This window comes from Ranitomeya imitator, chromosome 7 (assembly GCF_032444005.1).
Source record: "Ranitomeya imitator isolate aRanImi1 chromosome 7, aRanImi1.pri, whole genome shotgun sequence".
Taxonomy (NCBI): Eukaryota; Metazoa; Chordata; class Amphibia; order Anura; family Dendrobatidae; genus Ranitomeya; species Ranitomeya imitator.
Window position 1 is genome coordinate 22,095,375 of NC_091288.1, and position 15,320 is coordinate 22,110,694.

General features: G+C 39.0%; 1 protein-coding gene across 3 annotated transcripts in view; it reads left to right on the forward strand.

The window, feature by feature from the left end:
* The window catches only part of KYNU (kynureninase), a 76,285-nt gene that overhangs the window by 5,057 nt on the left and 55,908 nt on the right, over nucleotides 1-15,320 (forward strand). For all 3 annotated transcript variants that reach the window (XM_069735344.1, XM_069735346.1, XM_069735345.1), the window contains exons 3-4: nucleotides 2,430-2,550; nucleotides 7,090-7,172. In XM_069735344.1, coding sequence (XP_069591445.1) covers nucleotides 2,430-2,550; nucleotides 7,090-7,172 — 204 coding nt within the window. The remainder of the gene's footprint in view (nucleotides 1-2,429; nucleotides 2,551-7,089; nucleotides 7,173-15,320) is intronic.

The following is a 15,320-nucleotide window of genomic DNA, read 5'->3' on the forward strand; positions in this document are numbered from 1 at the left end:
TGCAAACACCTGTGTTAAGCTAAACAGACTGCAGCCAGAAAACAACCCAAACACCCAAGAAAAGGTATGTATCCTGTAACTTGGCGGAAAGAGAAGCCGACCACATGAGGAGTCAGATGATGTCCTAGAAGAACTGAATATCATGTGATTATCATTTTTTTCTTTACCTTTTTTATCACTGCCATGCAGATTTTCTGAACATCAAGTCCTCAAATTTTCAGATTTGGTGGAATCAAAAATTTTGGAAAAATTGGTAGCAATTTGATTAATTACCGGGTGATTCACTTATCTCCAATTACAATATTATCTGTTCGCCTCTTATCTGTACATCGCTCATCCTGATGAGATACACTTGTATACATCGAGGATAAATAAGACGTTGCATACCACAGTTTTTATTTATTCTGCCCTAGATCTTTCCTTTTGATTTTTCCCGGTGGCGTTGCGCTCTGTACACAGACTTCTGTCCCTGGGTATTGTACTCTGAATTCTTGTTCTAATTCGTGATCTTAGGTATTATTTGTAACTTTTGCCTTTGTGTTGCTGAACAAGACGTTTGCCTGCGGAATTTGGGGGAGATTTTAATAAAGGATAGAAAGGATTAAGTAGACATAGATTGATGGTTGTGCAACCATTGATTGGACGATCATGCGGCTGGTTGACCATTTTGCTGATACAGCCATCGAAGAACTGGAAGAGATCAGGAGCAGAGTCTTGCAGCATCCTTTCAGGAACATCACGGCTACTGTAACTGTAAAAATAAGGATTTCTTTTCCCTTCCTTTCGTGTGGAAGGATGACACAAAAATACTGTGTCTGTGCTGATAGGTTTCTGCTGTGCCAGCTATGGCAGCTTCTTACACCCCTCTATGCTGAGCCATGTAAATACAAGTGGGCCACATGCTGCTCGAATGCCCCTCGCTCTATCAAAGACCCCCTACTTTCTGCAGGACGCACATATGATCGTAAGGCTATATGGATCTTCATGAGTTAACAAGGTGCGTAGAGATGAGTGAATAAATTCACAGGACCCTGGTCCGGCCGACACGTCAGTTATTGAGCTTATCGAAACAAAACAATCGAATCATGAAAGGATTTGGCAAAAGCAGCTAACCTTCTTCTTGACTGTTTCCACTATAGTTAACCTTTTTACTGACTGTTTCCATAATAGCTAACCTTCAGATTGATGGTTTCCATAATAGCTAACCATCTTATTGACTGTTTCCACAGTAGCTAACTTTTGATTGAGTATGCCCACCGTAGCTAACCTCCCTATTGACTGTTTCCACTATAGGTACCCTTCTTACTGATGATTACCACAGAAGCGTACCATCTTAGTGATTATGTCCACAGTCGCTGACCTTCTTATCGACTGTTTCCATAAAAGCTAACCTTCAGATTGACGATTTCCTTAATAGCTAACTTCTGATTGAGTATGCCCACAGTAGCTAACCTCCCTGTTGACTGTTTCCACTATAGCTAACCTTCTTACTGACTGTTTCCATAAAAGCTAACCTTCAGATTGACTATTTCCATAATAGCTAACCTTCTTATTGACTGTTTCCACTGTAGCTAACTTCTGATTGAGTATTTCCACAGTAACTAACCTCCCAATTGACTGTTTCCACTATAGCTAACCTTCTCATCAATGATTACCACAGTAGCGTACCTTCTTATTGACTGTTTCCACAATTGCAAATTTTCTTATTAATGGCAATCACAGTAGCTATCCTTATTGACTGTTTACACACTAACTAAACTTCATTTTGACTGTTTCCACAGCAGCTAACTTTCTAGTTGTGTGTTTTCACTGTAGCTATCCTTCTTATTGACTGTTTCCACAACACCTAACCTTCATATTGACAGTTACCTCAGTAGCTATCCTTATTGACTGTTTCCACAATTGCTAATCTTCATCTTGATGGTAACCACAGTAGTTGTCCTTCTTATTGACTGTTTCCACACTACCTAACCTTCATGTGGATAGTAACCACAGTAGTTGTCCTTCTTATTGACTGTTTCCACGCTACCTAACCTTCATGTGGATGGCAACCACAGTAGCTATGCTTATTGACTGTTTCCACACTAGCTAACCTTCATGTGGATGGTAACCACAGTAGCTGTCCTTCTTATTGACTGTTTCCACAGTTGCCAGTCTTCATATTTACTGTTACTATAGTAGCTATCCTTCTCATCAATGGTTGCATGTAGCTGTATGTTGCTTTCTGAGTGATAATCAGCAGAAAATGATTACAATAACTAAAGATGTGATGAAGTCACCGAGATGAATTCTACATCTGACTCTCTGGCCATAATAAGTCTTCTAAGTGACAATGTAGGCGGAAGTTTCCATGCACGATATCAATGTTGTACAGAAGACTTTTCTATTATTACTTTATGGTTATTCTATGGTTTCTATATTTATTTCAGCTGACAAATCTCTTGTTAATGAAGAGGACGGGTGTGTATATTTTTGTGGGAACTCACTTGGGCTTTTGCCCAAAAATGTGAAATCCTATCTTGATGAAGAGCTGGACAAATGGGCAAAAATGTAGGTGCTGATTTCTTTTAATTTCTTTGTTTATATATAAAAATAGTTACAATTTTTTGCAGATTTAATTAATTAATTTTAAAGAAAAGGTAAACTGTTTTTCATTCATTTATTTTTGTTTAACGTATCCCTTAGGCATTGCAAAGTTAGGATTTAGGATATAGTTCCCATATAATACTGTAAATAACCTCAAATAATAACCATTAGCATACAATAGTACTTCCATTTAGCCATACAGCTTCAAGATAATACCGCCAAATATTATCTACAGAATTCAACCACATTGTGCCCAAAACAGTACACAGCATGGAAATATTTTTTCCTTAAATTGTCCTCATCATACTGCCAGACAATTCCCATATAATACTAATAATAACCACAAATAATACCTAGTGACATATAGTAGTACTTCCATTCAACCATATAATGGCAAGAAAATAGCGCCATATATATATACCACTTAAACAGAAATATCTTAAATATCTTTAAATTATCTACATAATACCGCCATATAGTTTCTATATTATACCACAATAAATCTAAATAATATTCACCAACATACTGTAGTACTTCTATACAACCGCATAGTGCCATTTATGGTCTAAAAAAAATACCACTACATAGTGACCAAATAATACAAAGTATCCAAATATTCTTAAATTGTTAATCGTGTCATATGGCTACTTTGTGACAAATATCGACATGTATCATTAAGTCGATGAGATCCTGAGTTCACCTTCACCATGAGAAATATTTACCATTTCTCTAAAATCCTCCGCGGTGACAAGGTCACGGCAAATGATCAAATGGATTCCTGGAACTGTGGGCAGAATTTACACACAAGAGGCTACGAGGATGATTCAAGCCATCAGAATCCTGAAGTGCCGAAACCCATTACCAGCACTTAGAGATCCAACTCCCCCCCGGCAGCAGCAATCCCTGCGCCACATAGTAATTAAACGTCTAATATTGAGAGGAGGAACAGAGGTGAAAGGCAGCGCTCATCCACAGCCACATTATCATTAGAATATTCCGGTACCCGATGGAAGCGATCGCATGATTCAATAGAAAAAAAATATCACATATTAGTGCGTAATGAATAATGGATGGCTATTAGGGGTAAAAGCAAATAGAAGCTCCGTATTAATTAATTATTGCTAATGGGAGACATGCAAACGCACAAATCAATAGAAGATACATTAATTAACGTCTAATAAAGAGAAGTTGTATAAACATAAGGGCATTTTAAATAATAAACAGGAGAATAAAAATGGAATATGGGGGCCCCAAGAAAAACATGGACCACAAACCTAGTCCGCATTGACCCGCTTCATTAAGTAATGGAGTTCGGAATATGAAATGTTTATGAAGATTTGTGATTTGTCATACCGTCTTTGCTTGTCAAGCAATTTGCATTTAATCCATCTTCCACTGGATGAATAGAGGTTGCTGGGTCCCATTATGGCTGCAATGCTGCTACCCTGGTAACTAGACATCTGCTAATAATGCTAAAAACAATGTAAAATATACTGTATTGGGGCTTACCTCGTTAAGGCACATTTTAATGGATCTTCTTAAAAATACAAGTTCTATAATGAAGGACTCTTGATTTATGACATTCCTGTGGGTTATAATACCTTTACTAGTGAAGATAGAACAGGCGCGAAAAGGTGTTCACGTAAAAGTATGTGAATATTTATATCCTGGAAGAATGTCTCTCTACTTATAGATATCCACTAGGAAGTCAATATTAGGCTTCTTTTACATTTGCCGTGTTTTTGCGGGACGTTTTTGCAGCCCCCATAGATTTCTATGGGGCCGCAAAACGGGCCGCAAAAATTTGTCAGAGCGCCGTACGGCCATGAAGGTCGTATTTACGGCCGTGAAAAAAATGCTTGATATTTTTCACGGCTTATGGACACGACCCCCATTAAAATGAATGGGGCCGCAAAAACAACGGAAGCATGTCCAGTGTGTTCATTTTGCGGTACACCGTGAAGACTGTATTTGCGGAATGCCGTATTTTTACTAGGACACTCCTAAATCTATTCCAAACCAGAAAAGCGGCGCTCCGAGAAGACTTTTGCTGCCCATTTTTGCGGCAGACCGTGAACATTATGGCAATACGGCCCGCAAAAATGGGCCTTAAACCCATGAAAAGGCCCGGAAAGATTTTGGGGGGATTTTACCTAAACTAGTTTTCCGCAAACAGCTGATTCTGGTTCCTTGTCAGTGCAAAGTAGACTTACAGGATAGCTACCTACAAGCGGCACTAGATAGACAGTTTCCTTTCTTCTGGGGGAGAGCTAACTGCATGACTACTTTCTTAGAATGCGCATGGTTTGGTAGCTCCACACTACATTGATCTCTACGTGGGTCAGAGTATAAAGAAAATTGAATTGCTGCTGCCCTTTACTCTCTCCCTGCTGAGGGTGAAAGTAAAGGACTTCAGTGATTCAAGTTGGAAGACATTTTCTTTATCTGCTTCACACGTCATTCATTTCAATATGGGTTAGAGAAGAAGGAGACTGGAATGACTGCAGTCCTTTACTTTCTCCCTGCTGATGGTAGATCAAGAAATAGCTAAAATGGCTTGTTGCATACAAGAGAATTGAAAGACAACTAAAAATGCCATTTTTTGCTATTGCCATTGATTGGGCACCGATGGTCCATAATTAATAGTTGCGCTATGTTGTAAAGAAAGCTTCTGTGGTTATAGAACTTTAAATTAAATGTACTGCTACCTGTATATGAGAAATAGTCGCTCCAATTCTTTGGTTCGTCAGGCATTGCTTTGCAGGGAAACACGGGTCTAACATTTATCCTTGTGGAGAGTGACAAGCCAGGCCTGGCATGTCAGAGTGAGGAGACTTATAATCCATGCATGCTCCTCTGGGAAATAAAATATGTAAATTGTCTCTTCAGAGAGAAAGAGGATTTGAACTCTAGCGCCACCTATTGGAAGCAGCGATCCTAAAAGACAATATCGAGCCTTTAACGAGCCTTGCAATATGACCTAGAATCAAAGTCAAACCAGAACCTCAATTTGCAGCTACGATGGTTTAGGGTGTTGCCCCTCACCAAGGAAAATAATTAGGGATTTAGAAGGTTAATACAAGACCTATTAAATGATGCCTTAAACAGGTCAGCCCGGATGACCCTTTTATCCCTTGATCTGTATGCGAGGTACATGCTGCCTCGTGCCTCCTCTATTATTACTCCACAAATAGTATTTATTCCCCCCTTATATACACATAGATCTCTCATTCCTCGATGCTCATTTATAACACCACAATTTGCTTAACTTTATAAAAGACATATTTTACTTTTCAGACATCTAGTTTTCTAACCATCTCAGCCGTTCCTACCGTTGTTTAGGATGCCATGCTTTATCCAGACTTTTAAAAAATCTATTTTCTCCTTATGAAAATGTTACGCTCCAGAATGTGGACCAGGGAAGCAGCAGCTATTTTTAAAGATGCGACATAAAGCAAAACTTTTACCCTCAAAGTTTCTTCAGCTACGTCAAAGTTCATTATTTCAATACCTAAAAAGTACGAGAAGAAGAGGGATTCTAAAATATCTGCATAGCATTTTACCGCAAACTGTAAATGTGAGAGGACATGGATATCCCGGTGCCAGCAGCAAAAGCACCATTATCTCAGCTGATTAGAATAAAGTATTCACTCGCCTCATTCGTGAGATCAGATTCTAAAAGCGTTCTCCAACAATCGTCTTGAGTCTGAAGGCTTTACGAATGTTTGCTTATCTTTAGGACTATTTTTTAGCCTATTGAGAATGTTACATCAGAAAATGACTAGTGATGAACGCACTAGTGGCTGTTCAGGTCCGGCAGGTTCAGGACAAAAATGTAAAGAAAAGTTCAGCTCACGTACTAAAACGGTACCTGAACCCAGACCCCATTCAGATGAATGGGGGGGCCTGAACATTGTTTGCCTTGATGACATCTGCGTGACAGCGCGGCAAACACAGGCTTTGATCACTGGCAAGATCATTACCGCCAGTCAGAGAGCTGCAGTTCCTACACCGTAAGTTGACAGCGTAAGCAAGCAGCTGTGACTGGCGGTAAAAAGGTTACCACCAGTCACAGGCATCGGCTGATGAGAGAGTACTCCTCCCCTCAGCCTATGCCTGCTGTCGCCGATAACAGCAAGAACAGACGCCGCTGATAGGAGTATTCATCAGCCAGTGCCTGTGCTATAAGTAAATAAATAACAAATGGTGTGGGATCTTTTCTATTTTTGATAACCAGAAACGACAGCTGCAGGTTGCAACCCTCCGCTGGTCACAGCTGCTGGCTCGCGCTGTCATCTGACAGCATGGGAATTGCAGCTCTCTGACCGGTGGTAATGATCTTACTGCCGATCAAAGCCTGTGTTGTTGTGCTGCCATGCAGATGACAGCATGGCAAACAAAGGATGTTCGGGGGGACGAACCCGAAGAGTAATACTGACTTCCTGGAAAAGTACGGACCCCGGATTTTACAGTTGATTTAATATTCACTTTTCTTTTTTTCAGGGGAGTTCATGGTCATTTCATAGGAAAGCGTCCGTGGGCCCTTGGTGATGAATGTATTGTGGACCTTATGGTTAAACTTGTCGGTATGTAAAATATGTTTAAATTGTTGTTTTTTTGTTAAAGTGATGAAGATCAACTAAAACTTTTTTTTTTAAATAATTTTGTCCAGCATAGTACATTCTGCAACTTGGAAAATCACTTTATTTGAGGATTTGACTTAGTTCCTGTAAAAAAAAATTGCATGCTAGTGATTACCAAACCCTGGATTGTTCCCGGTCTATTTGACCACAGTCAGCGTCATTTGTATCAGAACTCATTTATTTGGAGTACTGATGATGGCAGTGAAATGGTCAGTTTAGGATCTGTGTTTGGGGTCACTCACACCACCGTATAAATCAGATGGGTGCTATCCAAATTTTTTATTGGATTCCACCCGAACCAATGAGGCAGTGAAGATGGCCAATTTTTTTTTAATGACAAAATCCGTCAGCATGCTACGATTTCACTCCAAAATCAAATGGGTGCGAGAAAAAAATCGGATACCAGACAGAGACACAATACAGCATCTGATTTTTATGGAAACATTACATTTCTGTAACATTGGAAACTTTAAATGGTCCTGTAAATTATTAATAGCTGCTGAGTAAAAAAAAATCGGACCTGAGCTGACCCTTTCACTGCCATCATCTGTACTCCAAATGACATCAATGCAGCTGAAGACAGCTAAATACTGACGAGATAGAGAAGCAAGGGTCTGGAAGCCACTTACATGCAATGTACTTGCAGAAATCAAGACAAATTCCCTAGTTAAGTGACTTGTGAGGTTTCATACCTTTCGATAATAGACAAATTAATTTTGTTACTCTTTAAAGGGGTTTTCCCAAGAACAAATGTTGATTTTAGTTAATAGATTTTGGAATCATAATAATTTTCACAATTGGATGTGTTTAAATAAAATGTTCCTGTGCTGAGATAATCTTATAAATGTGGCCCCTGCTGTGTACTGTGTAATGGTCGTGTCTGACCGTGCAGGAACATGGTTGGATCATACCACATCTCCTGGGCAGGGGAGGAGACAAAATAGTATACAGACATTACAGCAGAGGTTCACAAATGATTCTTTCTTTGAAGTAAAACATTGTTTAAAAACAGGCAGGGAAAATTTTTACCTCTCAAAAAGAATCAGATGTGATTCCATGCTGTAATGTCTGCATACTCTCTTTTGCTTCCCCCCCGCCCAAGAGGTGTGGTATGATCAGACCTTGTTCCTGTACGGTCAGACACGACCATTACACAGTACACAGCAGGAGCACATTTATAAGATTATCTCAGCACATGAACATTTTATTTAACCACATCCAATTGTAGACATTTATTATTTCTAACCGTTTGTGCAGATACTTGAACATTTGTGGCCTGCTAGAGGTCATTTTGCAGGGCTCTGGCAGTGCTCCTCTGGTTCCTCCTTGCACAAAGGTGGAGGTAGCAGTCCTACTGCTGGGTTGTTGCCCTCCTACGGCCCCCTCCACACCTCCTTGTGTACTGGCCTGTCTTCTGGCAGTGCCTTCATCCTCTGGACACTACACTGACAGACACAGCAAGCCTTCTTGCCACAGCTCGCATTGATGTGCCATCCTGGATGAGCTGCACTACCTGAGCCACTTGTGTGGGTTGTAGAGTCCGTCTTATGCTACCACAAGTGTGAAAGCACAACCAACATTCAAAAGTGACCAAAACATCAGCCAGAAAGCATTGGTACTGGGATGTGGTCTGTGGTCCCCACCTGCAGAACCACTCCTGTATTGAGGGTGTCTTGATAATTGCCAATAATTTCCATCTGTTGTCTATTCCATTTGCACAACAGCATGTGGAATTGATTGTCAATCAGTGTTGCTTCCTAAGTGGACAGCTTGATTTCACAGAAGTTTGATTTGCTTGGAGTTATATTCTGTTGTTTAAGTGTTCCCTTTATTCTTTTGAGCAGTGTATATACATATATATGTGTGTCACTGACATCTATATATCCATGTATTCTATGTGTTTAAGTCTATTCTATCTATTCTAAACTGTCATGCTGTGATATTACTGTACGCGGCACATGAATTGCCAGCTTTTCAAATGTGATCAGTGAGTAAAAATCGGACAGCAGTCGCATGGTCCGAGTGCTGTGCAATTTATTTCTCACACCCATTGACTTCTATTGCGGAATGTGGTCTGATCCGAGCTGGAAAAAGAAACACAAGTGAACACATAATGATAGAGTAACACTGGTCCAAATGCAATCTGATTTTTATTCGGATTGCATTCGTCCAATTTCATTGCAAGTGGTCTAACATGTCGAAACTTCATATTATTTTTTTACAGTGACCCCTGGAATCCATTTTAAAGTTTTGAATAGAGTTGAGCGAATTGGTTTGGATTCGGTCGCCAAATCTGAATTTGTCATATTGGTAACCTATTCGTGTTGAATGTGTGTTTGATGATCGGTTCCGAACATATTCGGAAATTTTTACTCCCATTGACTCTAATGACGTTCGGCTGTGTTCGACGAATATTACAAAAACAGTATTCAATGCCGATCGTATTCAGAACCGAATCCAAACAAATTTGCTCAACTCTAGTTTTGAATAAGATTCTAACAGACATCATAAAAGTTAGGAAGAAGGGGTGAAGTGCTGATATTAACTTTGTGAAGTAGGCATATGCTGGTTCAGTGCTACAACGAGCTGATTCAGCAAAGAGCGGACACAACAGAGAGAGTTGAAGTGATGAAGTATATATGCAAAAGGCAAAGTGCATTTAAATTAGGATGATTGGACACTATTCATTACCACGGCGGAGGCTGATTTATACCGCACTATGTAAAGCCTTCTCCCAGCTCCTACCATTATTAGTTCTGTAACACTCGTCTTCTATTAATCATTCCATGGAGATCAAATAATCTTAAATCCTATCTGCATCAACTTTAGATCGAATTTCGAAGCCTGAAAATATTTAAACGTATCTCAAAAATTAAGAAAAGGGTACGAATGGAGAGGATGAGAAGTAGTTTAACTTTATCTACCAATGTCCTGTTTTTGGGGACGCCTAATCTTTTGCTTCTAGCAACTAAGATTTTATAGTTTTTATAATTAGGTCCAATTTATTGTGTTGTGTTTGTAAAATGAATGTTTTCAAAACAGGAAATCATGTCATTGTCATTTTTAATTGAATAGTGGAACGCCCTTTTCTGAAAAATCCGTACTTGTAAAAATGTGGCAAATTATGATTCTGATTCTTTAGGACCCAAAATCTGTTATTTAAAAAAAAAAATGAAAATTGCTAATTTGGCAAGTAATGGGTTAAGAAGTTTATCATCAGCGTAAATTTCCAATCACTGGGATTGCTGCAGATTTTCCATCATTAATAAAGTGGAAGCAAAGTGAGGGAGGATTCACCAAATCTCATCTGCACGCCGCGCACATTCTTTGCTTATTATTTGACATGCAATGCAAATTTTTTTTATTCTGTAGCGAGTCAATTCTTGTTGTAGAACGGTTACAAATTTGTTGCAGATTGTCTTCATTCAATGAAGAAGTAAAAACTCCAATAGTTACAAATTTTGCTGAAAGAAAGAACAAAAGAAACTTTTCTCAAAGTTAAAAATAATTCAGCGAAGAAGTAAAAACTCCAATAGTTACAAATTTTGCTGAAAAAAAAGAACAAAAGATACTTTTCTCAAAGTTAAAAATAATTCAACGAAGAAGTAAAAACTACAATAGTTACAAATTTTGCTGAAAAAAAAGAAAAAGATACTTTTCTCAAAGTTAAAAATAATTCAACGAAGAAGTAAAAACTCCAATAGTTACAAATTTTGCTGAAAAAAAGAACAAAAGAAACTTTTCTCAAAGTTAAAAATAATTCAACGAAGAAGTAAAAACTCCAATAGTTACAAATTTTGCTTAAAAAAAGAACAAAAGATACTTTTCTCAAAGTTAAAAATAATTCAACGAAGAAGTAAAAACTCCAATAGTTACAAATTTTGCTGAAAAAAAGAACAAAAGATACTTTTCTCAAAGTTAAAAATAATTCAACGAAGAAGTAAAAACTCCAATAGTTACAAATTTTGCTGAAAAAAAGATACTTTTCTCAAAGTTAAAAATACCTTTCTTATCAGTGTTGTTGTTGACAATGTGACGACCGGCCACTTTTAGGTGGAGTTTATGTAAACCCCATCACTTTGTGACCAGGACATCCCCCAAAAGTCCTGGTCACAAATAAACTTTCCGCTCTTCTCCTGGGATTTTTTTTTTTTTTACACTCTTGTCTGTTTTCCAAGAGGAAGTTGATGTGAATATTTTTCTGCCCAATGATGACTGAAGTATTCTAGGAATGATACCTTTATTGACTAACCAGAAAATAATATGTTTGCAGCTTTCAGAGCACAGTGGCTCCTTCTTCAGGCAAGATTACAAAGAAGAAGGAGCCACTGTGCTCTGAAAGCTGCAAACATATTATTTTCTGATTAGCCAATAAAGATATCACTCCTAGAATACTTCTGTCATCATTGGGCAGAAAAATATTCACATCGATTTTTCTGGCTAACACAGTACCACAATACAATTTGTTATTGTACACCAAGAGGAAGTTAAAACTTCAAATATAAGTTTCATTAACAGCACCTTCTATAGGCTGTTGTTAGTATTGCAGCTCAGCCTGAATTATTTGAAGCCGGCTGAGCTGCAATACCAGATGCAACCATAAGGCAAGAGGGGAGCTGTTTCTAGAAAAAAAAATATATATTTTTTGTAACTTTAATAAGTAAAAAAATAGGCGGCAATTCTTTAAACATGTTATTTAGTTTGGTGAGGCAGAATCAATGTGAAATAATACCATCCTCTGAAGTAGGCAAAGTCTACATGTAAACTAGTAGAAAAAAAAGCTGATATATTGTAAAGAATGTAAAAAAAAAATTCCTGGTTTTCTGGGAACGATCCTCAGCCTGGCAGAGCTAGTGTGTGATGATAACCATCTATATAAGTGGATGCATTACTTGCTGCTCTTAAAGAGCCAATAAACAGGATGCTAGCGCCATCACTACGTATTGTATATTATCATGCACTCTGAGCCATGTTAATTCATCTTTCCAAACTTTATGAATCCCTATGAAATCTTTAAACTTTCTTTTGCTTTAATAATGTACTTGAATGCCCCCATCCATCTGCCCTTATTATGAGGGGATATTAATCTGCTGTCGGAGCTCCAGCATGCCCTTTCCAGTATTGTGAAAGCATTAAAAATGCCTGAGTCCTGAATATATTAACAGAACTTCCAGTATAACACAAAAACAACACGCGGCAAGATCAGAACGTGAAAAGATCTTCTTCTACAATGACTTTGGTCTTAACTTCTTTTAAGATTCAACCTACCTGATAAATAAATGGAGTCTCTCCTGTGGCCCCTGTCTGAGAAATTTCTACTGTTCTCTAACTTACACAATATGTGTTTCATGATATTTATATTTATAGTGGTTTATATAGTCATTGACCCCTGGCATCTACGCACATTGAATTGCCGTGGATTTTGTAGGACAGCATATGGTGTACCTTCTAGTCATCTTGGCTTAACTTCACGCATGAAGATTTGTGAAGGTGGAATTGTCTACCTCGATTTCGAACTCCTTGGTCGACGATGAAGCCAATGTGGGATAATTAGTTCTTGCTGCATTGACTACAGACTATTGGAGCCATTGTCCTTGGTCTTCGACGAAAGCCCAGTGACCATTTCCAAAGAAACAGATTTGTGGATAGCATATCTTCAACTTACCATGGCTAGGACAAGCCACTGACTATGGTCAATATAGCATGCAGCTAGAGATTTCTTCAGGATGTCCTTGTATTTGATCTTCGGTGCTCCTTTGTCATGGCAGCCTGTGGCGAGATCCTAATAAAATGCTTTTCTAGGTAGGCAATGATCTTCCATCCTGGATTTGTGCCTTGCCCAGAACAACAGTTTTATTTAAAATGATGTTGATTCTGGTATCTCCTCCCTGTTGAAGAACTACAGTGTTGATGGCAAAATCTTTCCAAACAATATAAAGGATGGTATGGGGGCAGCGCTAATGGAGGTACCAGAGGAGTCGCAGGTGGTGGCAGTAGATATTATCTCATCTTGAACCCATACAGAAGATAATATGATGGCATTCTACACACTGACTTTTATGCATTTCTTCAGATGCTTGTTCTTCCAGACTCTTTTTTACTATCTAGCAAATGCATTGTATTGCCTTGTCAATCTGGTATCAACTTCGTTGTCAGCCTTAGCATCTGAGGAGACGATATATTCCAGGTGGTTGCCGGCTGAAACAAGACTTTTGTCTTCTTCAGACTAACTTCTAGTCTAAAGCATTTGGCAGCTTTTGCAAAACAAGATGTCTCCCCTATATGGGACACCATCACGTGTTTCTCAACGCAAGCAATAAATAGCCACGTATTTCAGTGCCTAGTAAAAGGACTATAAACAAGGATCAATGACCTCGGGGAGATCAAAACATCCAACACCGTGGAAACAGCTGTCTGTTGATGGATACCATGTTTTGGCATAGGTGGTTTTCCTTTTTGGATGCTGCCCTTCCCGTGGTTGTTCCTTCCCGGTGAAAGACCTGGCTATTTATTGCTTGCGTTGAGAAACACATGATGGTGTCTCCGCGATGTTGGATGTTTTGATCTCCCCGAGGTCATTCATCCTTATGTTTATATTCCCCTGTATAGGAGACAAGGGCAGCATCATCAACTAAGAGTCGCTCTCAAATGAGTTGTTTCAAGGTCTTGTCAATTAGTCACTTTAGGTAGAGCAGATTGCCATCAGTGTGGTATCAGATGTACGTAGATTCTGTCTAAATCTTCAAGATCTATTGCGGTTCTTTTAAGTATAATACTAAAGAAAATTATAAAAAGATTTTATGGAAGTACGTAGCCTATTATTTATTGGGATGGGTTCTGAAAGATCATTGGTATGAGTGACTTGACCAAGCTGGCCTTCATGTAGCTGAATGATCATGTTAAGGAACTTTGGAGGACATCTTAATAACTCCATGATGTGTCCAACCATTTCCTACTCACTGTGTCGGATGCTTTGCTGAGATCAACAAACGATACCTAATGTCCTTGATTTTATTCCCTGCATTTCTCTTGAGGCTGCATGGGTGCAAAAAAACATGTCAATGTTACTCCTGCTTTCTCCAAAGCCACACTAGATCTTTAAGAGCAATTCTTCCCTGATGATGGACAAGAGATTGGTTAGGCTCATTCTTGCTAGGAGTTTTTCCTGCAATAGAAAGTAGGGTTATCTAATGAGTTAGAGCAGTGTCACTTTTCTCATTTGTTGTTATATAGGGTGACTACTGTGAATGTCCTGTGATAGTTTGTCTTGTTCCCAGAAGCAGGCAAAGAGTTTACAAAGCTTTGTACTTAGTTCCAAACTTTAGATACCAGTTGGAAGAATTTAATCAACTCCTGCAGACTGACCCCTCTTCAGTTGGCTAAAAGCCTCAATAGTCTATTCAAGAGTAAGGATCTCATCCAATTCCATTTTCATTGACTGTTGTGGAGTGCAATGGATTTCTAAATCTTAGACAGTGTGTTTGTAGTCTAAAAGAGTCTATAAATGTTCCGTCCATCAGTTCAGGATGGACGCCCTTGCTGTGAGGTGCCTTTGACCTTTTGTACTGTGCAAAGGACTTTGGACTTGATGTGAATGACCATAATTTGGTTTTGGGCCTTCAAAAAACTCTCTGTAGTCACCGATGTCTGTGCAAAGATGAATGTTCTGTGTCAGGTTTACACACCGGTTGTTCTAGAACACATAAAGTTTGTGCTGGAGATTAGTGCACACAAGTGAGAAGGCTGATTTATTATCAAAGCAAGATTGCTGAATAAGGTGCGCTTGGTGGGCAGATCTTTTCTGTGCTAACAATTGCTATGTCTACTTGTTGTTTTGTCAAACAACTCTTTAATCTTCTTTGAGGAGAACCCTAGGACTTCTATGAAGGTCTGGAGGTTGCTGGCTTTTAAGTGTTTCCAGAATGCTTCTGCAGAGGAATCTATGGGACCACGGCCGGCTCCAGGTTTTTGAGGGCCCCGGGCGAAAGAGTCTCAGTGGGCCCCCCCTTTAACACATACCCCGATTCATGATCGCATATAAACACAGCCATGTAGTATATAACACTGCCCACGTAGTATATAGCAGCCCAT